The 20,475-nt window shown below is 49.5% G+C and overlaps 8 protein-coding genes across 8 annotated transcripts; 6 read left to right on the top strand and 2 right to left on the bottom strand.

The window, feature by feature from the left end:
• Positions 1-444: 444 nt before the first annotated feature.
• EURHEDRAFT_514890 (CAP-Gly domain containing linker protein BIK1) lies at positions 445-5,142 on the bottom strand (the record flags this gene model as incomplete). The annotated part of the gene is made up of 5 exons (XM_040786316.1): positions 445-1,287; positions 1,375-1,661; positions 2,310-2,657; positions 3,105-3,283; positions 3,326-5,142. 5 exons carry the CDS (start codon positions 5,140-5,142, stop codon positions 445-447), a joined length of 3,474 nt encoding a protein of 1,157 aa, XP_040639666.1.
• An 896-nt stretch (positions 5,143-6,038) lies between these two features.
• Positions 6,039-7,451, top strand: EURHEDRAFT_377027 (putative serine/threonine protein kinase ENV7; the record flags this gene model as incomplete). The annotated part of the gene is made up of 3 exons (XM_040778909.1): positions 6,039-6,158; positions 6,226-6,844; positions 6,910-7,451. The coding sequence occupies 3 exons, from the start codon at positions 6,039-6,041 to the stop codon at positions 7,449-7,451; spliced, it is 1,281 nt and encodes a 426-aa protein (XP_040639667.1).
• A 520-nt stretch (positions 7,452-7,971) lies between these two features.
• On the top strand, positions 7,972-9,218 carry EURHEDRAFT_377028 (putative oxidoreductase, short-chain dehydrogenase/reductase family; the record flags this gene model as incomplete). The annotated part of the gene is made up of 6 exons (XM_040778910.1): positions 7,972-8,053; positions 8,117-8,568; positions 8,623-8,749; positions 8,801-8,872; positions 8,931-9,029; positions 9,079-9,218. 6 exons carry the CDS (start codon positions 7,972-7,974, stop codon positions 9,216-9,218), a joined length of 972 nt encoding a protein of 323 aa, XP_040639668.1.
• Positions 9,219-9,473: 255 nt separating this feature from the next.
• Positions 9,474-10,486, top strand: EURHEDRAFT_43252 (uncharacterized protein). The gene is made up of 2 exons (XM_040783419.1): positions 9,474-10,011; positions 10,133-10,486. The coding sequence occupies exon 1, from the start codon at positions 9,510-9,512 to the stop codon at positions 9,996-9,998; it is 489 nt and encodes a 162-aa protein (XP_040639669.1). The 5' UTR covers positions 9,474-9,509; the 3' UTR covers positions 9,999-10,011; positions 10,133-10,486.
• Positions 10,487-10,765: 279 nt separating this feature from the next.
• Positions 10,766-13,015, top strand: EURHEDRAFT_454556 (oligopeptidase family protein; the record flags this gene model as incomplete). Its single annotated transcript, XM_040784204.1, has 2 exons — positions 10,766-10,797; positions 10,852-13,015. 2 exons carry the CDS (start codon positions 10,766-10,768, stop codon positions 13,013-13,015), a joined length of 2,196 nt encoding a protein of 731 aa, XP_040639670.1.
• Positions 13,016-13,234: 219 nt separating this feature from the next.
• Positions 13,235-14,234, top strand: EURHEDRAFT_43256 (uncharacterized protein). Its single transcript, XM_040783421.1, has one exon. The coding sequence runs from the start codon at positions 13,453-13,455 to the stop codon at positions 14,128-14,130; it is 678 nt and encodes a 225-aa protein (XP_040639671.1). The 5' UTR covers positions 13,235-13,452; the 3' UTR covers positions 14,131-14,234.
• On the bottom strand, positions 14,189-16,716 carry EURHEDRAFT_43284 (putative MFS transporter). The gene is made up of 9 exons (XM_040783425.1): positions 16,092-16,716; positions 15,827-16,034; positions 15,752-15,768; positions 15,602-15,704; positions 15,114-15,550; positions 14,975-15,061; positions 14,876-14,929; positions 14,489-14,818; positions 14,189-14,430 (listed from the first exon to the last, which is right to left on the bottom strand). The coding sequence occupies exons 1-9, from the start codon at positions 16,280-16,282 to the stop codon at positions 14,247-14,249; spliced, it is 1,611 nt and encodes a 536-aa protein (XP_040639672.1). The 5' UTR covers positions 16,283-16,716; the 3' UTR covers positions 14,189-14,246.
• Positions 16,717-18,946: 2,230 nt separating this feature from the next.
• EURHEDRAFT_43405 (uncharacterized protein) lies at positions 18,947-20,467 on the top strand. The gene is made up of 3 exons (XM_040783434.1): positions 18,947-18,979; positions 19,059-19,232; positions 19,286-20,467. The coding sequence occupies exons 2-3, from the start codon at positions 19,137-19,139 to the stop codon at positions 20,318-20,320; spliced, it is 1,131 nt and encodes a 376-aa protein (XP_040639673.1). The 5' UTR covers positions 18,947-18,979; positions 19,059-19,136; the 3' UTR covers positions 20,321-20,467.
• Positions 20,468-20,475: the final 8 nt, after the last annotated feature.

Here is a 20,475-nt window from a genome sequence, read left to right on the forward strand (position 1 = left end):
TGGCAATGGGCCAGTCGACAATCACTACGCCCTTACGCAGCCCCTTCGACTCCCTGCAGATAACCATAACATCCGACAGGCCGGTATCAATTTTGGCGGTGAGACCAACAACAAGTTGGTGACTTGATCCCCGGCCACGTGTTAAGGCCCGACACAAGTTGGCAGGTCCCGGGTACCAAGAAGTGCACGACATCCAATCGCAAGGCGAGTATGCCGAGAGGATATCAGTGACGTGGCTTGGAAAAAGAAATATAACAGCTGCCTGTCAGATCGAAATAGCAGATGCAGAGGATTGTTAGCCGGTCTGCTAACTTGTCGGTTTCACATGAAATAGTAAATTCTTCGACACGGTCCTTGATATAAATATCGAACCACGGAGAGCAAGGCTGTATGGACCGTGCAGTGGTAACCGTGGCAGGAGGGTTCCTTCCAGCGTGGTGGCATTCAAGCAACCTTACGTCCAACATTGCCGATACCACGACCAACAACACTAACAATGACGTCGCCATTTTCATTTTCCCCTGCGTCACGAAGACCCCAGCCTGGGGCACCGATCTTGGCCAGATCTCTGGCGAGTTGTACCGTGTTCTCGTCAGCAATCACATCCCGACCGATTTGAATTCGGCCAACATCCTCAGATCCCATCGTCATGAGGGTCAACATGGTTGCGACGGCAGGCGGTGCGACGCAGCCGCCCTTGGAGACGGTTTCGAGTAGCTGGTAAGCACACTGCTTTCCGATGTCCTCTGGTGGTTGACCACCCTCAGGCGGAGATGCCACATCAGCAGAAAATAAGCATCCGGTTGAAGACTCTGCGACTAGCGACAGTCCAAATCCAAGACCGATCTTCTTCTTTGCGGAGGGGTTGGTTCGCTCAGGTGCAGGCACCAACGGAGCAGGCGACATGTCAGAAAATACGTAGGTGTCAGGACAGAGAGGATTCAGAACTCCACGGGCGGTTTCAATCATTCGGGCATTATTCGAGCCAGAAACACCGACGGAATAGGCTACACCACGAATACGCTTGATCCTGCCACCATTCAACAGATGCAGAGTCTTGGGAAGTCGAACTTGGTGACCAAAGACCAGCTGCACTTCTCCACCACCACCCCTGCCATTGGGACCCGGGTTCGACCTGCGCAAGACACGAAGCTCAATGTTGTTGAAGATTCCAAATTGGTTGTAAAGCGGAAGGATAGCGGTCCGAACGCTGTCAACCGACATGTCACCCGTCGGGGTGGAAGAAGTAATCACTCCGGGACCGGTAAAAAGGATCTTAATTGGTGCCTTGGAGAACGGCGCCAACAGACAGAGAGGAATCAGATAGTAACTCAAGCCACGAGTGCATCCCGCCGGTAGCTCATGCTTAATTACACCTCCACTGCTCGCTCCAGCACCGGCAGCGCTTCCTGTAATTAAACCCGGCTTGTAGACGATGATCGTACCGGTGTACGAGATTTCCATTTGCGAACCATTGGTTACGGACTCGAGAAGACGGAGGAAGGAAATCTCGTGTTGCGCCAATCCAGGGTTTGTAGGCGACGAAGAACGGATTTGGGAGATATGGACCGTACGGCCTGTCAATGTCGAGAGGACGAGACGGTATGGGAAATTTTTATGGCCGGTAAACCTGATCGGTGGTTGGGAGGTCGTCATATTGGCTGATATAGTTCCAAAGTAGAATTGAATTCCCCTCGGTATTGACCTTGGCCACTGCTGAAGAATCGCGCCGTCCAGAGAGCTCCAAGTAAAAAAATGGAAAAAGCATTTCGAAAAATTATCGGAGGATAGTTATTCCGATACCCGCACGGGCATTAAGTCCGGCCTTATCTCCACGGAGCACGTGACATCATTTTGGTTCCATCTTGAGTCAACTTCTACAACTGTCGTTGCTGAAGAAAAGACAAGGAAGGACCTTGACGGAAAGGAAAACTCTCGGAAGCAAAGATGCTCCCTCCGGCGTTGAATCTCCCAAAATGGTAACAAATCTCCCAGTGGAAATAATTCTCCCGATCCTCTTGCCCCTCCCCCGCCGCAACAATTCAGGCTTAGATACCGTGAACCACACTCGTTAATGACTTTCTGACAATGATTTCTGTACAGGCTCGAAGCTAACTCCCACCTCCTCCAACCCCCGGTCAACAACTACTGCGTCTACCACCCCGCCACCCCGGGAACTGCCGGCTACACAGTAATGGTAGTCGGCGGCCCCAATGCCCGTACCGACTACCACATTAACACAACCCCCGAATTCTTCTATCAATACCGCGGCTCCATGCTCCTCAAAACAATCGACACCTCGACAATACCACCAACTCCCCAGGACATCCCCATCCACGAAGGCTCGATCTTCCTCCTCCCGCCAAACACCCCGCACTGCCCCGTGAGGTTCAAGGATACGATCGGTGTGGTGCTGGAGGCGCCACGGCCAGAGGGTGCGCTGGATACGATGCGGTGGTATTGTCGGGGGTGTGGGGGTGCTGTTTGGGAGAAGAGCTTTGTCTGTACGGATTTGGGGACGCAGGTTAAGGCTGTTGTGCAAGAGTTTGAGAGGGATGAGGAGAAGAGGAGATGTGAGGGGTGTGGGAAGGTTGCGGATGTGAGGTTTGGGGAGGGAGAGGTTGTGCAGCCGAGTAGGTTTCCGGAGTAGATGCCCTCTTTCCCTTTCTGTATTGAGGAATGGGATGGAGAATGTGTTACGAGTATGATATTGATGCCCGCGGACAATGCATATTAGGATTTAAGATTAGGATGACCTTGCGTAAAGATATAGTAAGGATGGGATATAGGAAGATTATGATGAAAAGGGAGAAAGGGAAACGTTGTACAAATACTTAAAAGGGGTAGGAGATTCAGAGAAAGGAAAATGTATTAACACAACGTAGCAGTTGAAAACCTCCAACTGACAGAAAGAGGGAATAACAGGAACAGGTATCCTGAAGATAAAGAAAATGCCGAAAAGAAAAAGGAAGTGAAAAAGAAAGGAAGCCACCCCAGGAAACAACAATCTCAAATCAATGCAAAGTTCAATACGTCGAACAATAAGGAAACATTCTAATGCCGCATCCGTGCCCGTGTCTAGTCATCAAAAGGACAATCGATACTTTCGTGTCCATCTCGCTCACAGAGAGCACACCACTTCGACCCGTCAATCACCCCGGACGACTTGCCCGCAACGGCTGGCAGGGACGAGTTCACTCCGCTGCTGATTCCCTTCAATCCTTCCAGGACAGCGTCACGGCCGGTCTTCTGGGAACCGGTGGGTTCACCATGGCTGCTGATGCTGTTTGAAAGGCTGGAGGTTTCCGAATCCTCTGCACCTGACGATTCTGGCGTAGGCTTGTTCTCATCCTCGGGTGGCTTTTCGTTGTCGGGGGGTTGTTGTTTCGATGCTGGGTTCTTTTTGGCGTTGTTACCAAACATGCTAGTGCAACTTAGAATGTCATGGCCGTTGGCCTCGCATATCTCGCACCATAATGCACTGCCGTCATCTGACTGGGTATCAGTGTCAGACTCGTGCATAGTCTCCAATTGGCGACGGGAGCTCTCAGAAGCAGTGCGGTGGTGAGCGTAGAAGGGATGCTGACCGTCATGATCTTGAGACTCATTGGGCACCACTGTGCGGTCAGAAAGACGATGAGCGTGATTCACAGTGTTCGCAATTCCAATATTCCCGGTGGAACTGGAGGGTTTGTGCTGTGCCTGAGGCGCGGCCGTAATCGTTCCACTGCGAGAACGGCTGTTTTCGTTCAGCTCCAGTTGGTGAAGCTCGCGCTCCAATTCTTCGAGACGGGAAGTCTTCTTGTCATCCATATCCTCAAACTCTTGAAGACGTTGTTCTAGGGTCGCAAGATGCCCCGAATCCTGCGACGCACCGCTATTCAACTGTAAAGCCGACAGGTTGGGATCGCCTCTGCTCAACGAGTGGATGATGGCTTTAAGACCGCGAATCTCGTCATCCTTCTGGTCCAGTTCCTTGGAAGGCCAAGATCCATCTGCTGGCGACTGCGTGCTGTGCGTTCCTGAAGAGTTCCCGCGCTCCTTATCTAGCTCAAGCTTGGTCCGTTCCACCTCACCTCGCAAAAATTCAACCTCGGCTCTTGCTTCGGCCTCCCCACGCCTTGCATCTTCAAGACCCTCCTCCAATTCGGATACCAGTTCTTCAAGCTGCTTCAGTTGTTGCGCAACGGCTTCGACGTCCTCGTCACGTTCCTGCAGTTCTCTATGTTGTTGCAGTAATTCTTCAAGACGCTGCTCGTAGACCCGCTCTGTCTCAGAAGCGGCAATTTCCAACGTGTCAAGGGTGCTGCGGAAATCCGCCCGGTGCAGATCGAATTCTTGTGTCAATTGCGCGATCCTTTCGTTCTTCTCGCGCAGTTGATTACGGATCGAGAGACCGTCTGATCCTTCCAATTCTTCTAAGGTGCTTTGGAACTCAGACAGCAGATTTGATTGCTCACCGAGCTGCTTGTCCCGCTCCAGTAGTTGTTTCTCCAAGCTCTTCACATTATCTTTCAGATCTTGTATCTCCGTAGACATAGAATCCCGCTGGTGCATATCCGAGGTTCTTACAGAGACAGACGAGATATCATCTTCTGTACTGACGCGAGAGGGCGGTCTTTCGGACATGCGCGACGGGGGTTTAATCGGACTGCGGGGGAAGCCATTGGGACTGGGAACAGGGCGTGCGGTGCCGGACGGTGTGCGCAGTCCACTCAGACTCAACTTGGACGGGGTCGGGGTCTGTCTTTGCGGGGATTCTGGACGAGGCAAAGAAGGACGCCTCACTTGTGGACGACGCGTAGCGGGACTGGGACCGACAGATTTGCTGAAGTTAACGGCGGGCCGTGCTGGTGTTGGCGGGACGCCGCCCGCTACACTGGCAGAGAAGGCTCGTTTGGTGACATATTTGCTATTGTTCATCGGCACAAATATGCCAGATCCCGGATTGGACGTCGAAAAGTACTTCCTGCCTTCCACGTCACCACTGTTCTTCCCTCGCCTGGCATGTTCCGACGCCAGCTCAATCCCAGCAAACTTGCCTGGTTTACCGGCAACAGTTCCCAAGTATTTGACCGTTCCATACATCCCCCCGGGGACATTCACCGTGTCCCCGATCTGGACATCTTCCAGAGGCGCCATCGGAATTGCTTTTGCTGTGTTGCTATCGGATGACAAACGGGGGGAATTTCGGTTCAGGAATTCCGCAGGGGAGGGGAGGGTATAATAGCGGCGAACGGAGCTTTCGTCTGGTTTGAAATTGGACTTCGTATAAGGAGGGAGAGATGTATCAGATCAATAATCCGTAGAATTGAGTAGAATCGATTTCTAGCTGAGGAAAGAAAGGGGGAGAGGAGAGATGTTAGGTCATGGTTAGCAGTAGTGGTGGACGCTTGTCGGTATTATCTTTTCTCCAGTCTGTTGGGCAGAAGCAAAAAAGCCCGACAGAAAGGGGAAGAAGAGCAGATAGACAAAAAGACAGAGATAGCTTCAAATATACAGCTAAACCAGGTCAATCCCTACTAATAAACTAATCTACCCTCGTCTAGTATTTGTATCTCACGAACCATGGGTTTGTGCCATTCCCGCCCGCTCCACCGGCGAGCATCAGACAACGCCGTCTTTCTCTCTTCCAACCTCTCCTCTCCCACCCCCAGCTTCACCTCATCTTTTTACTCTAATTCGTCGCATTAGATCTTATTCTTTACTGTTTTAAAGTGAAACATCTTCGCACCTTGCATTCCAGCCTCTTTTACTTGCCTTAAGGACACTTGTCTCGGCTCACGGCCCCCATTGCGATCCTGCCACGACCAGACCACGTCCAATTAGCCTCTGCTTTGTCTTCCTGACAAGCCACAGACAATCGAGACACTGTCGCGCGGTGGAGTCCTACCCGTTATTGACGCAGACGCCACGATTTCACGCCTCGCACTACGTATCCTCTCCATACGCCGCACTCCGTACATCACCCCGGATCCTCCGTCGCCGTTCCATCTGATCGCCCCTTACTCTCTCCTGTCATTACATGAACTTTGAAAATGGCGCAATACTTCTTCGATCTTCTTTACAACTTTACAGACTGCATGTGCTGCTTTCCAAGCACGCCGCAACTGAAGATCAACAATCGCAGCTTCAAGTTGCTACGTCTCCTGGGTGAAGTATGTCTCATTCCGCTAATCAACGGACCTCCCCGGACAGTGCGCTGACGCGAGATGAGTCGCTTAGGGTGGTTTCTCTTACGTGTACCTCGTTCAGGACAAGTCGACGTCGGAACTCTTTGCGCTGAAGAAAATCCGTTGTCCGTTCGGTCAGGAATCCGTCTCCCAGGCCTTGAAGGAAGTGGAAGCATATAACCTGTTCGCAAAACAGAAGAATATTATTCATTCGATAGACCATTGCGTGTCGACCGAAGCTGGCTCGAAATTCCGCTCCGACGGCGGCGACGCAGGATCCAAGACGGTCTACATCCTTCTACCATACTATCAGCGCGGAAACCTCCAAGATGCCATCAACGCGAACCTCGTCAACCACACTACATTCCCAGAAAAGAGACTCATGGCCCTGATGCTGGGTGTCGCTAATGCGCTCAAGGCTATGCATCAATATCGCGTCAAGAGCAATGCCGGAACGACGCGCAAAGCCAAGTCGGTTCGAAGAGAAGGCGAAGAAGCTGATACGGAGTTGGCGATGCGCATGGAAGCCCCTAAACGCCGAGCTAGTCAACGGGCGGATGAGGATGAGGATGATGAGAATGAGCCGTTAATGGACGATGAGGTCACCAGAAGCCAAGAAGGGGTGCAAGATGGTGATCTACGCCCATACGCTCACAGAGACGTGAAACCTGGTGAGTCGGCAGCTCTGCATCAATTAATCTACGATTTAGAATATTAAAGGCTATTCGCGGTTTAGGCAACATTATGATTAGCGAAGATGGCCACAGCCCAGTTCTCATGGATCTGGGATCCTTAGCCCCTAGTCCCATTCCGATTACCTCCCGTTCTCTCGCATTGGCAGTCCAGGATACAGCCGCAGAACACAGCACGATGCCGTACCGAGCCCCTGAATTATTCGACGTCAAGACCGGATCCGTCATCGACACGAAAGCAGACATCTGGTCGTTTGGATGCACATTATACGCATGCTTGGTCGGAAAAAGTCCATTCGAAGCCCGCAGTGAGGAAACCGGTGGAAGTCTGAGCATGTGTGTGCTCGGTGGAGACTGGCGCTTCCCTGATGAGAAATCGGCTTCCAAAGGCAAGGGTAAAGCTGGGGGCGAACAACAGGGCGAGGGCGCAAGTTCGAGCGGAACAAGTTCGATGAGTGCGCAGGTTAAAGATGTCGTTCGAAAATGCTTGGAAGTCGAACCGGCAGACAGACCTGACATTGACGAGCTCATACAGATTCTGAAGGATGTCATCCAAAACCTTTCGGATGATGCTGGATCTTCGTGAACGATTCTCTACATGCAAATCTGCTATAGAGTGATTGACTCATGCTATTGATCTGAATTGTGTGCGCTGTCTTTGATATTACTGAATTGTACGATATGGGTTGAAGATTGGATATCTTCTGAGCTACTGGCAACAAGGAACTTCTCTTTCTCTTTCCATTCTTTTCCTTCTCAGCATTTTTCTTGCGTTGGCTTGTGGGCCGTGCCAGGGTTCTTTTGTGTACTCTTTTCATGTCTTGAGTTTGATACCATAATCTCAGTTGGAGACAAATCTCTAATACATTTTTGTATTTCCATTTCAAATTATCTTATACATTAAAGATATTTCCCTATTTTAAGCTCCAAGAACTGTTCTCAGGCGGTGGGCTAGAGATCCGACGCCTCTGAAGTTCCGTAATCCGGCCTGGCTCATGATGACGAAAGTCACTCTAAACAATATAACCAAGGCGTTCCTACTAACTTGTAGAGGATCCTTTTTCAGCGGCAACACTCATTTCCAGTGTCATCGCGCATTTAGCAAAATGGGAGGACCAAACTTCGGTCCCGACACAAAGGGCAACGAGGTCATCGATGCCTTCCCACATAGCATTCAAAAGAAAACATGTACGCCTACCACACCCATAGTCAAATAAACCACAGAGACAAACAACTAAAACCCATAACTAGTCATCCTAACCGGCATGGGCACATCCGACCTTTCCACCACAACCGCCGAAACCCTCGCCTCCGGCGATGCCGCAGCCCTAATCCTCATCGGCCCCTCCAACCGCGCCATCCAGCCCATCTACGAAACCATAAACACCAAATACCCACGCGTCAAAGTAATATTCATTACAGCCGACATGAGCAAGCTCTCCTCTGTCCGGGGTGCCGCGGACTTAATTCGGAAGCTCGAAGTCACGCTGGATGGGATTATTTGTTTTCCGACAGTTATGGCGGGCGAGTGGGCGGTTACGGGGGATGGGGTGGAGAGGCATTTTGGGGTGAATTATTTGAGTCATTTTGTGCTTGTTAATCGGTTGAGGGGGGTTATGCCAGATGATGGGAGGGTAGTTGTGGTGGGGAGTAGTATTAGGCCTGATGCGGGGGCTTGGGGGTTTGAGGATGTTAATTTTGATGTGAGTTCTCGTTCCTTCAATAGAGGGTTATGTAATGGGCGCTGATGCAGATAGAATGGGAGAACGTATCACCCGTTGGATGGGTATGCGCAGTCGATGTTTGCCAATGTGCAGTTCGTCAAGTGTTTGGCTAGTCCTGATGAGGGACAGTCGATGATTGCGTTTGCTGTTAATCCAGGGAGTACGTTATACTGCATTATTTCTGAAATATCGTTGCTAATGTTGGGTACAGACACCAAAACTAATCTCCATACATCCGTCTCCCCAGAGCAAGTTGCCTCGTGGCTCCAACGAAAGAAAGAGAGTATGTCCATTTTTATACCATTAAACACACTATATGGAACGATTCTGATACCGAATAGTCAAACAAGACCTCCCCCTCCTGTTACAACAAGCCCCGAAATCCCTTTCTCAAGGATGCGCGACTGTCCTGAGAGCCTTGCTGGACCCAGGTCTCAAAAGTAAGTCACTTCTCCGTCAAGTTCATCATAGATGGTTAACATAGCCAAGGCCAATCCGGGGCATTCCTGGATAACTGCCAGGTTCGGGCTCTGCAGCATATTGATTTTCCGGCTGGGGAGGAGAGTTCGAGGCAGTTGTGGAGGAAGAGTAGGGAGTTGGCGAAGGAAGAGTGTGATAGTTTTGCTTGAGTAATGTGTCTGGTAAACTATGGACTGGATGAGGGTACGGCGATTCTACATCATGGGTCTCAGGAGCTTTGGTTGGGCTCGGAAGTGGCTGTGAGTCTATTCAGAAGCTTTATGTCAAGACAAACCTTATTTATCGAATGCTCAATCCATATTTTGTAAGTTTACAATAGTCAGATGCGAGTATCAATGTCGCATATCTGATCGTGAATACTTTTTTCTTTCTGGTTCATTGATCATGTGACAGTTTTCGCAGCTCGCCCAAACCCCTACCCTTCAAGCTGATCATGTTTTATGCGTGCGCATCTCTTTAATGCTATCACGAATAGTCTGATAGTTCTCATCTTACGAAGCGAAAGCGTCAGGACTTATTCCTCCTTTGAGTCTCTTAACTCCTTCAATGAGATCACATTTAAGATTATCTCTAATAATCTCAAGCCAGGTAGTGGAGATTCCTCCATGACCCTACCACAACTCAACCACGACGCCTATACGGTTAGGTGGGCATGTGCTCTTCGCTGCGAAGTCAATGCCTCTCGGGCAATGCTAGACGAGGAACACGAACGGCTTCCTCGCGCCCCAAACGATGACAACAGCTATATCCTCGGCCAAGCGGGCAATCATAACGTGGTTATTGCATTCCCCGGGGCCGGTGTTCACGGTACAGAAGCCGCTGCTCGAACCACTGCGCATATGATTCGAACATTCCGCAGTATTCGGTTTGGGCTTATGGTTGGTATTGGAAGGGAGGTTCGTCTGAAAGGGCATAATGAAGTTTTATAACCATTCATGAAGAGCAACCATAGGTCGAACTTGAGTCAATTATATTCTTATGAGACGCAAATGATTCTGGCCGCGGGCGGGGGGAGCATGTGGATGTGGTGAAATCACTCTTAGGAAATGGCATTGATACTAACTCAATTGGCGAGGACCATATTACATTATTGCTTGCAGCTGTTCATGGAAGGCTTTAATAATCACGCATATTGAATCATGAGACGGCGCAGTTCACAGCTAATGAGGCGCTACTCTTCAAGTAAATTAGTCAAATAGATTGAGTCATATTCAATTTGTGGTAGCTGAGTTCAAGTCCAAACCAACACAGAGCCTACCTAGGGTTGCAAGTTCTCAATAGATGGGTATATATATATTTCAAGAGATGTGATGATACAATCAGATGACTCAATCCGGCTTATTTGTAGTCCTGCTATCAATTATTTCAAGCTGCAACGCGTAAACCGCAGTATAAAATGCTATGTTTGACATACCGAGACCCAAGTCGAGGTGCAACGTAAATCATGCCGATCCGGAGGGACCTTTGGCACCCCGCTCGGTGTACTCAGCTGTCTCTCCTCCTCAGCCTCCATTCCTCTTCATCCTTCTTCTTCTCATCGACTTCTCTCATTTTCATCTCTTTTTAACTGATTTCTTCTTTCGTTTATCGTCTATATCACTGGATACTGCGACCTATATAGTGACAGTTAACCTCTTTGCCCATCCCTAGCTCTATCTTATCGGTCGAGCTCTTATCACCGCTTCTCCGGACTGATATGACCATTAGACCCATGAAGTTCAGTCCCGAGTAAGTCCTTAAATACAAATATCTGTCTGCTCTATATGATGTCTGACCATCCAGGGTCCTCCTCGGAGCGCCCCGTCGCTCTGGCGCCGTCCCCAACGCTTCGGGTACTCTGGCAGTGTACACCCAGACGACCTACTCCTTCGAATCCCATTCCAAGACGAACGAGATTCGCGTGATAGATATCGCCACCGGTCGCTCAGCTCTGATTACAAACGATTCCGGATCTAGTAATCCCCAATGGCTGGGTGATGGCGACCAGCTAGTCTGGTTGAAGGCCAAAACAAACGGAAACACTGCGTTTATCATCGGAGACGCTCGTGAGGCGGATAAGACGTATACGGCGGGAACTGTCCCGGGACCTGTGTCGGATCTCAAAGTCACAGTGATCGAGCAGGGAAAGATTGGGTTTGCGGTGACCGGCAAGGCTAATCCGGATGGATCACTGTTCAACCCGCACGATGCTAAGAAGCCGCTCAGCTCTGGACGGCTGTATACTTCGCTTTTTGTGAGGCATTGGGATACGTGGGTTGAGCCGCAGCGGAACACCATTTGGTATGGGTTGTTTCAGCAAGCGCCGCTCACCCCGGCCAACAGGCATGCTGGCAAGTATTCTATCTCTGGTCTAACGAACTTGATCGCCGTCTCTGGATTAGCTGGTGTCGAGTCGCCTATCCCGCCTATGGGAGGCGCGGGCGACTTTGACATCAGTCCATCGGCTATTGTTTTCGTTGCCAAAGATCCGGACCTAAACCCGGCACTACACACTTCATGTTCGTGCTATTATAGCCCAATGTTCTCGTGGACCAGTATGGATACGATTGCGCCGCAGGCAAAGATTTGCAAGGTGCAGGCGCTCCAGGGAGCCATGTCTTCTCCTGTCCTCTCGTCGGATGGTAGCTCGATTGCCCTTCTTACGATGGGCGAGGATGGCTATGAATCTGATAAGAACCGCATACTATACGTTCCTAACCCATGGAGCGGTGAGATGATCGAAGTATTCCAATCGACTAACGGCAAAGGACTGTGGGAACTCAGTCCGTCTGGAGTGTCTTTTGCGCATGACGACAAGTCTTTGCTTGTCCAGGTCGAGGAGAAGGGCCGTGGCGTTCTGTACCAGCTTCCTCTTGAGAACATCAAGCAAGCCAAACCCGACTCGCTCAAGAAGCTTACGCATTCAGGGAGCGTTACTGAGGTTCATCCTGCAGCGGCCAATTCGTCCAAGTTGCTGGTATCAAACACGAGCTTTGTTGATAACAGCTTATGGACTCTTCTTGATCCTAGCTCCCCTAACGATGTGCGAATTGTTTCGTCAGTCGGCCGCGGAGGAGCTGCTTTCGGTCTTTCGCCATCGCAAGTGGACGAAATCTGGTTCAGGGGAGGGGAGGACCATCCTGTCCATGCGTGGGTGGTAAAACCATCCGACTTCAACCCCAGTCATAAATATCCCCTGGCCTACCTGTTGCATGGTGGCCCGCAAGGCGCGTGGGTTGACCAATGGAGCACCCGATGGAATCCTGCTGTTTTCGCAGAGCAAGGATACGTTGTCATTACTCCGAACCCAAGGGGTAGTACTGGCTACGGCCAGCCGTTTACTGATGCCATCCGCAACTCCTGGGGAGGACTCCCCTATGAAGATATCGAGAAGGGATTTGAGTATATTGAGAAGAACCTGAACTATGTCGACACCAGCAGAGCCGTTGCTCTGGGGGCATCATATGGTGGCTACATGGTGAACTGGATCCAGGGTCATCCTCTCGGCCGCAAATTCAAAGCGCTGGTAACCCATGACGGAGTGTTCAGTATGACATCTCAACTCGCCAGTGAAGAACTCTACTTCCCGATCCACGACATGGCCGGACCGCTCTGGAAGGTACCTGAAAACTGGGACCGATGGGATCCCTCCCGGTTTACCGCGAACTGGCAGACCCCACACCTTGTCATCCACAATGAACTTGACTACCGTCTCACCATCGCCGAGGGCCTGGCAGCATTCAACGTCCTGCAGGCGAGAGGTGTCGAAAGCGCCTTTTTGTCTTTCCCAGATGAGAACCACTGGATGTTGAACCCCGAGAACGCGCTTTTGTGGCACCAGACGGTACTCAATTGGATCAACAAGTATGTTGGTTTGCCTCCGCTCCCTGGTACGTCTTTCGAAATGTTTGAGTCGAGCAAGGGAGCACCTTTGGAAAAGTGTGCCGCTGGCATGTCCTTGTCGTAGTTGATCCAGTCTTTATTTGCGGACATATAGCTTGCTTTATGATGCGGATATCTCAGTCATGTAGCTACGAGACAATGCATGGGATGCTATTTCCTGTTATCTTCGAAATACTTCTGTTTTGTTTCGATTTTGGAACAAAGGAAGCCAGTCTTTGAACAGTGCGTGCCGTTTATATGTCTTTGTTGTTGTTGAAACTCGACGACAGAAAGAGTTCTATTTTCATCCGTTTCATCTTCCCGTTGGACCACAATCCATTGTCATTTACATGGCCACGGTCGATATAAATAATTTAGCAATCTCTCCAGATTTTCTCTTTAAGCGTATCGTTTCAATCTAATTCGATTCATCTGAGTGTTCTCCATACAAGCTGAGTCTCCTACCCTCCTACTTCAACATAAACTAATGTTTTCTACAAATTTTTCAATATCGATAAAGCAATGCCCAACCCAAACCACCGTTCCTCTCGCTCGCCTCCCCGTCTTCGAATCAACCCACCCTCGCCTCAATCCTTCTACTCGCTCTCCCCGCTTTTCACGCCGTCAACTTTCACTTCTTCCGCAGCCTCAATCAAAACACCAAAAGCAACTAGCACGGCTACCACGCCAATCGTTCCTACAAACAGCATCACTACATTAAGCCTAGACACTGTCATCGCCCACCTGCGCATAACCCTCCACCCCCTCATCTCCGCCACAACCGGGCTCCAGCATCCTTATTTCCCGAGAACTCTCCTCTCTTATCATCTCCTTACATCCGACCAACTGGATGAACTAGCAAGACACTATCACCAAGTCACCCCGCCTGTTCCGGGAACATTTAGTTACCCGGTGGCTATTCCTGCTTGGGTGGATGCTCATGTCCATGCCCATGGAAATGAATATATGATGGATGAGGTCGATCTAAAAACTAAGAGAAGACGCTTTGGAAGATTCATTGGGCTACGCGGCTGTGAATCTCCCATCCAGTTCCGGGTCGAGTTAGACAGCGAGAGTGGAAGTGAGAGTGGATACGAGGACGCGGAAATGGAAGAGGCGATGGCGAGAGTTGAGTGGGAGTGGGAGGAAGCGTTGCTGAGAGCTGTGAGGGAGGATGGGGATGGGTTTAGAATTAAGTAGTAGCTGTTCATGTAATTCCTGTGTTTTCTGACTTGACTTTTGGTGTGTTATATATCTGGCTTCTTGCATGTGGGATTATTAGATTGGTTGCACATAAATCTCAAAAAAATATGGTGTCAGTGACCCATTCCTTTCTCCCAGTTCTCGACGACGATATCCCAGTATTGCTCACGACTGAGTTCTCTGAATTTCTTTCCCCATTTCATCATTATAAGGAAGACAGTAGAGCATGCCATTCCGATAAACGCTGCTGAGATAAAACAGTTCTGGTATCCAAGGTTATCAACCCACGGCGTAATCCTGCCCCCATTAGCTTCCACAAGCAACTCAAAAAGAAAGAAAAAAAAAATGTGCGTACCCATATCCAATTGCAAACGACATCGTATTCCTCACCAACATCACACTGGCCATCGCATCCCCACTCAACTCCTTATAACTATCCACGAGATAGTTAACGCTGATAGTAATCCCACTTGTATTCACAAACGCAAGTAGGGACATGGCGACAATAAGGCCGAACCAGTGCACATCGTGGGCAGCGCCAACACCCCAGAGAATTAGTGCCCCTGGGAGGATGAAGAGGCATGCTGCAAAGGGCCAGAGACGTTGTTCAGCTTCCATGATGCCGTTGTTGCGGCGGGCGAGTTTAATGGTGAGCCAGTCGCTGAAGCGGCCGGTGAAGAGGGAGCTATGTGCAATGGTTAATAGACTGCTCTCATTACTTCATGAAGATGGAGAGAGCTACCCTGAAATAGCACCGAGACAGCAGGAGACGTAGCTGAGTCCTACCATGGCCGTGCTGTGATTGTTAGCTGGCGTTTCACCATGAGGGTGCGAGTAGTACCTGAAGCTATATGGTGCAGATCCGAGAATAATAGATGCAGTACCGTTCATCACGTTGAACCAGATTAAGTATGAGCCGTAGGAGAAGCTTAGTTTGTTAGCTCTTAATTCAGTTCTTCGCTGGGAACTGCTCAACTTACCCTGCATAAAACACCACTGGCCACGAGAGATAATACAACGTCTGGTATGATCTTCTAAGCATGTTATTCCTGCTCTGTTGAGGCCCTAGCACAGAAAGTTTCTGGACATATGTCTTCTTCGAGTACATCGTCCCCGGAATTGGCACATCAGAGCTATCCGGTGCCTTCTCTTTATCGACTTGCTCAAGATCTGTAGTCGAAGGTTCAACATCACTGTTAGCAGGTTCAATAGAGAGATCACGGGTGTAATTCGTCTCTTCCATAAAGAAAAACAGGAAAACAACTGCAACAGCGCAGAAGATACTGGGCCAGTAGAACACCCATTTCCAACCATGGTACTCGGAAATGAAGCCGCATATGACTGGTGCGACGTAGTTGCTTCCGGCTAGAAAACAAGCATAGAGGCCCATGTATGTTCCGCGTTCGTGGGTGAAGTACTATGAGCATGAGAGATCTTCTTGGATGTTATTATCCAAGGATGGACTCACCACATCCGTGACAGAGACTTCAGGAAGCGCCTCGATTGGGGCAACAAAGAAACCTGCTAGAATACTCCTTGCTGCCCATTGGCCGTTTGAGTGTATATGCGGACTTTTCTGGTTAGCAGCTTATTTTCCATATACAGTTCGACTACTCACCCCCACATCAACATTCCCTGGGATGTCTAAGTTAGGTATACACCTCCAAAGTAACTCGAATAAGTGAAGACTTACTATAGTCCCCACCAAGGAAAGCAAATATGTCAGCCTCTTGCCATATTGCATGGCAAACGGTTGCCAGAACAAGAGGCCCCATCCTGCCAGTAGGAACAGATAGCCTGTGCCCTCATTTATAGTGCTGACTGATACCCCTGTATTCTCGGACAGTGGAACTAGGACAGAATACACAACAGATGTTGAGATTCCGGCGAATAAAGTGTATCTTTAGATATCAGCGACATGTCAGTTATAGGGGAGCTTGGATGGATCTGCAACTCACGTGTTAACACAAACAGTAGAGAATAGCTTCCGCTGTGGCGACCAATTCAACGGATCATCCGGATCACGCGAAGGCGTTGGAATCAAAACAATGTCGCTATTCCCATTGGCATGCCGAGCGGACATAACATGGTCCAAATCCAACAAAGTAACCGTGCCCGGGACGGCGCTCCTATCCAAATTTGGCACCATATTGTTAATAAACCTGTGAAACCACTGGAGTTCGTATACTCGGCCCCGAGGAAATGCAGGAGAAAGTGGTCATGGCGACGCGGACGAAGGTGGCGCCTTTATGTTACACAAAAGGATGCGATATGCAAGATACCTTATCACACCGATAAAAGCATCAAGATGACTCTAATTGGACGTGATCCAACAAAGATTCTGTCTTAATTCACCTCGTATCATCACTTATAGCCGAGGTTTTGCACCGCTGTTTTGGAGATGTCCGGGATGAGGACTTGTATGGTGGTAAATGCGGGGATTGATGGAGTTGATGTAGATGACAATTGGCACCGCTGATAAGTTTAGCTGGAGGATAGATAGACATCGTGGCACGGGAATTTGTTTGTTAGATGACCATGAGTCGAGGATTTGTTATCAGATTCAACAACAATGCTGACAATCGATGCATTCTTATGAAGCTGGTCTAATGTTGTTCCAACTATACGGAGTGCTAGTCAATTTACACAGGATGGCGTCGTTATCAAGAAAGGATCTATCACAGTGAGAGATAAACCGGGAAATGCTATTCCAATCTGGAAGGTCCATCAACAGCAGACTACGCCTTCTTTGCTTTCAATCTCTTCTCATCCTCTCATGTCTTCATCCCAATCGCCACATATTAAAGTCTCACCAGCCATATTCACACTCACTGAGAAACCATCAAACGGCCCTCCAGCCCGAAACACCCCCATATACCTTTTAACGGACCAAATTTTCCGGCTCGATGAAGCAGCCGAATCGAGTATTGCACCCCAACTCTTTAGCGATTCGTATGATTTCTAATCGCCTCCCAGACAATCTGTGGCTATACATCACGCACGGGACAAATCGAGCGCCCTGGACCAGTTTTCCGCTTTTTGAAGCCTTCTTGCATCACACCCTGAGCAAGGCTCAGCGCTTCCTTGGTGTCGTCGAAAATAGTTGAATTAATACAGAGGGCGGAATGGACTCCTGGGTCTCATGGAAATGGGGGGCGGGAGCTGGAGATGTATTCCTCTCAGTCAGTGTTGGTGACGCTCATGGAGGCGATGTTATTCGCGGCCTCTGAAGCTGGCATTCGGAGTCCTGCACTCTGTCGGATCGCGAGAATGCACCGGTATATGGCTATAACTTACTGTCAACGCTTTCCTTAAAATTCTTACTAATAATCAGAACAGTATCGTCTGTTTTCCACTCGGGCTGGTCCAAAATGATGAAATACTCCTGGAGCCAGTAGCCGTCTCCCAACTTATGGGCATGGAGGATAATGTCAAAGACATTCTCTAGCTTGTCAGTATCAGGGATCACCTTACCGTAAGACCTGTTTCCGTAAAGGCCTTGGTGATCTCTTTCTCGTCGTCATCGGTGTGGGAAATTAGAATCTAGATGGAGATTTTGCCGGCGACATCTTGACAATAGCACAGTATGGGTTTCACTCAGCATGAGAGAACAAAAGAGATGGATTTTATGCTGACAGTTGTTTACAAATGTACATACCCTTGTGGATGATGTCATGGCAAAAATGAGCCCTCGTGTACACCCTTGTCGAGTTATGCTTGTCCCTTTGTCACATTACTACAGTGTCATGCGCAATGCAGCATCGGGGCGTTTCACCTGCAGCTTATTAGGCATGCTTGTTTTTTTCGACGTTTCAGGTTGGCGCTTAGACTTGCTACTCAAGGCTGATCTGGGTAGTTCTCAATGAGAATAGTTGTAGGATGAGGACCCTCCGTAGCTCGCAATCTGAGGAATGAAATTAATAGGTACATCTTATCTTAAATAGATCAACTGCTGTTACCATGTCTCTTAGGCTAAGCCCTATTCCATTACATACATGATTCTGTCAGCTTATAATCGTCTAATGGAAGTCCCATGTACGCTCGTATTTGTCAGTAAGCGGCTTCATACAGCCCTAGCTCATTCCAAATCACGGCCCGTCAATCCACCAATGTCCGTTTCTTACTCAGATCTAGTTCATGCTCGGAACCAATCTGACTGCGTGAACGCCTCCAGAATTCGCGCAGGGTCATCCAGTGTCCTATTGGGATTTCGCTCTATGTTGGGAATAAGCAATTATAGACATATCCAGTCAGCTACGAGATTATATCGGGCTTGGGGGTCATGCATGGAGGGGTGAGATGCGGCTTATGGTCTTCTTGCAGAAGATGTTAAATACGGCTTCTTCCTCAGGTATAATGGCTTTTATTTGAAGAATAGGATTATCAGAGTATCTACTTCTCGAATTAGCTTTGTTTAGCAGTCGGCACTATGCGCTACTTCATATTTTTACTTGCCCTATTCGGAACGCTCCTTGGCGAGTCCCGAGCCCAACAGGAAGTTGTCTTTGACTGCTCCCAGATGCCCTGTAAACTACTTCCCTGTACAACCCCTGCACCTAGCCATTCATCTAACATCAACATCCAACAGCCGTCTGCACAAACATGTGCTGGGGCATCTACTGTGCCTTCGGAAACCACGACTCCGAAGCTCTCCTTACCTACGACGCTCCGGACGACGAGACCGCCAGGCAGCGCCGCATAAGTGCTGGTTGCAATCCCAGCAGAAGCCGCTGTGCAGGAGGCCCGTCTAACGCCAATAGCTGCGACGAGTATCCATTCGCGACGACGCAGGAGGCAGACCAGGTTGCGCAGATTAATCGATGTGTCCCTCAGATCGAGAATTCGCGTGAGTATACTTTGCGCCTCTCAAGGGATATGTATGTAATGCTATCATGGTGCTGATTATGTGCTGGGTTGTGATTTAGGCCAAGGACAACGCCTCCAAGAACTCTACAGCCGCCTTAGCGCCCCCGAGCAATTCATAATCGGCTTCACGCGCACCGATGCAGCCGGTGTTCAGTTTTGTAACTACAACGATGCCTGTGAGAACGACGGAACGATCTACCAAGAAGACGATGTCGCGCCGAACCCACCCAACAATGCTGCTGTCAGGCTGAAATATCGGTACTTGCTTGAGAGTGGGGTGGAGTACATCTCGCATGTGGACTCACCGTCTGGAAAGATGGTCAAACGGCTTATTTCTGTTGAGGGAAATGAGACTGAGAGTACTGATGGTGGCGAGGATCCGGAGGGGTGGATATGGGTTGAGGATTATATCTACCGGCGACTTGCGCAGGAGGGAGATGAGGAGGATCCTGATTGGGTGGCCGACTATATCTATCGTCGAGATGCACAGGAAGATGAGACAGAGGTCAATATTGGCGATGCGAATGGGGAGGATTCAAGGGAAGATTCGGACGGGGTAGTGGATCATATCTACCGGCGACAGGAGAATGTGATCGGGACTGAGTCTGATACTGGGGATGTGGATGAGGGGGGGAAGGATGAGGAGAATCCTGACTGGGTGGTCAATTATATTTATCGTCGGAATGCACAGGATGAGACGGGGACTGTTACTGGGGCTGTGAATGTGGAGGGAAAGGATGAGGAGGATCCGAACTGGGTGGCGAAGTACATCTATCGGCGGCAAGAGAATGAGACTGAGACTGAGGCTGTTGATGGCAAGGAAGAAGAGAAGAGTCCAGATTGGGTGATCGATTACATCTATCGTCGGGATGCGCAAAAAGATGAGACTGAAAACGGGGCTGTTAATGATGAAGCGCAAGGAGAGAATCCTGACTGGGTTGTGGACTATATTTACCGGCGACAGGAAGACGAGACTGAAACCGGGGCTGTTGATGAAATGCAGGGAGAGGACCCAGACTGGGTGGTGGACTATATCTACCGTCGGGATGTGCAGGCTGAGGGGAACGACATTGAAACTGTTGAAGAAGAGGACCCGGATTGGGTGGTCGGTTATACCTACCGGCAACAGGAGGAAGGAGAGGAAGAAGATCCAGATTGGGTGATTGATTATGTCTATCGCCGGCAGGATGAGACAGAGACTGAGAGCGGGGTCATTGATGGCAAAGTGCAAGTAGAGGATTCAGACTGGGTCGTAGATTATATCTACCGGCGACAGGATGAAGGGGATAAGACGACGCAGAACGGGGAGGATCCGGACTGAGTGGTGGATTATATCTATCGGCGAGGTTTAGTGTATGAATGTGATCGTTGTGAGCGACTATAATACTAGTCTGATATGCATAGTTCCTTGAATGAAGCCAATGTGGTGGGTGATTATCAGCATAGCCTTCTATGTATAGTCGGCAGTGGAGGTTA

Source organism: Aspergillus ruber (genome assembly GCF_000600275.1).
Source record: "Aspergillus ruber CBS 135680 unplaced genomic scaffold scaffold00010, whole genome shotgun sequence".
NCBI lineage: Eukaryota > Fungi > Ascomycota > Eurotiomycetes > Eurotiales > Aspergillaceae > Aspergillus > Aspergillus ruber.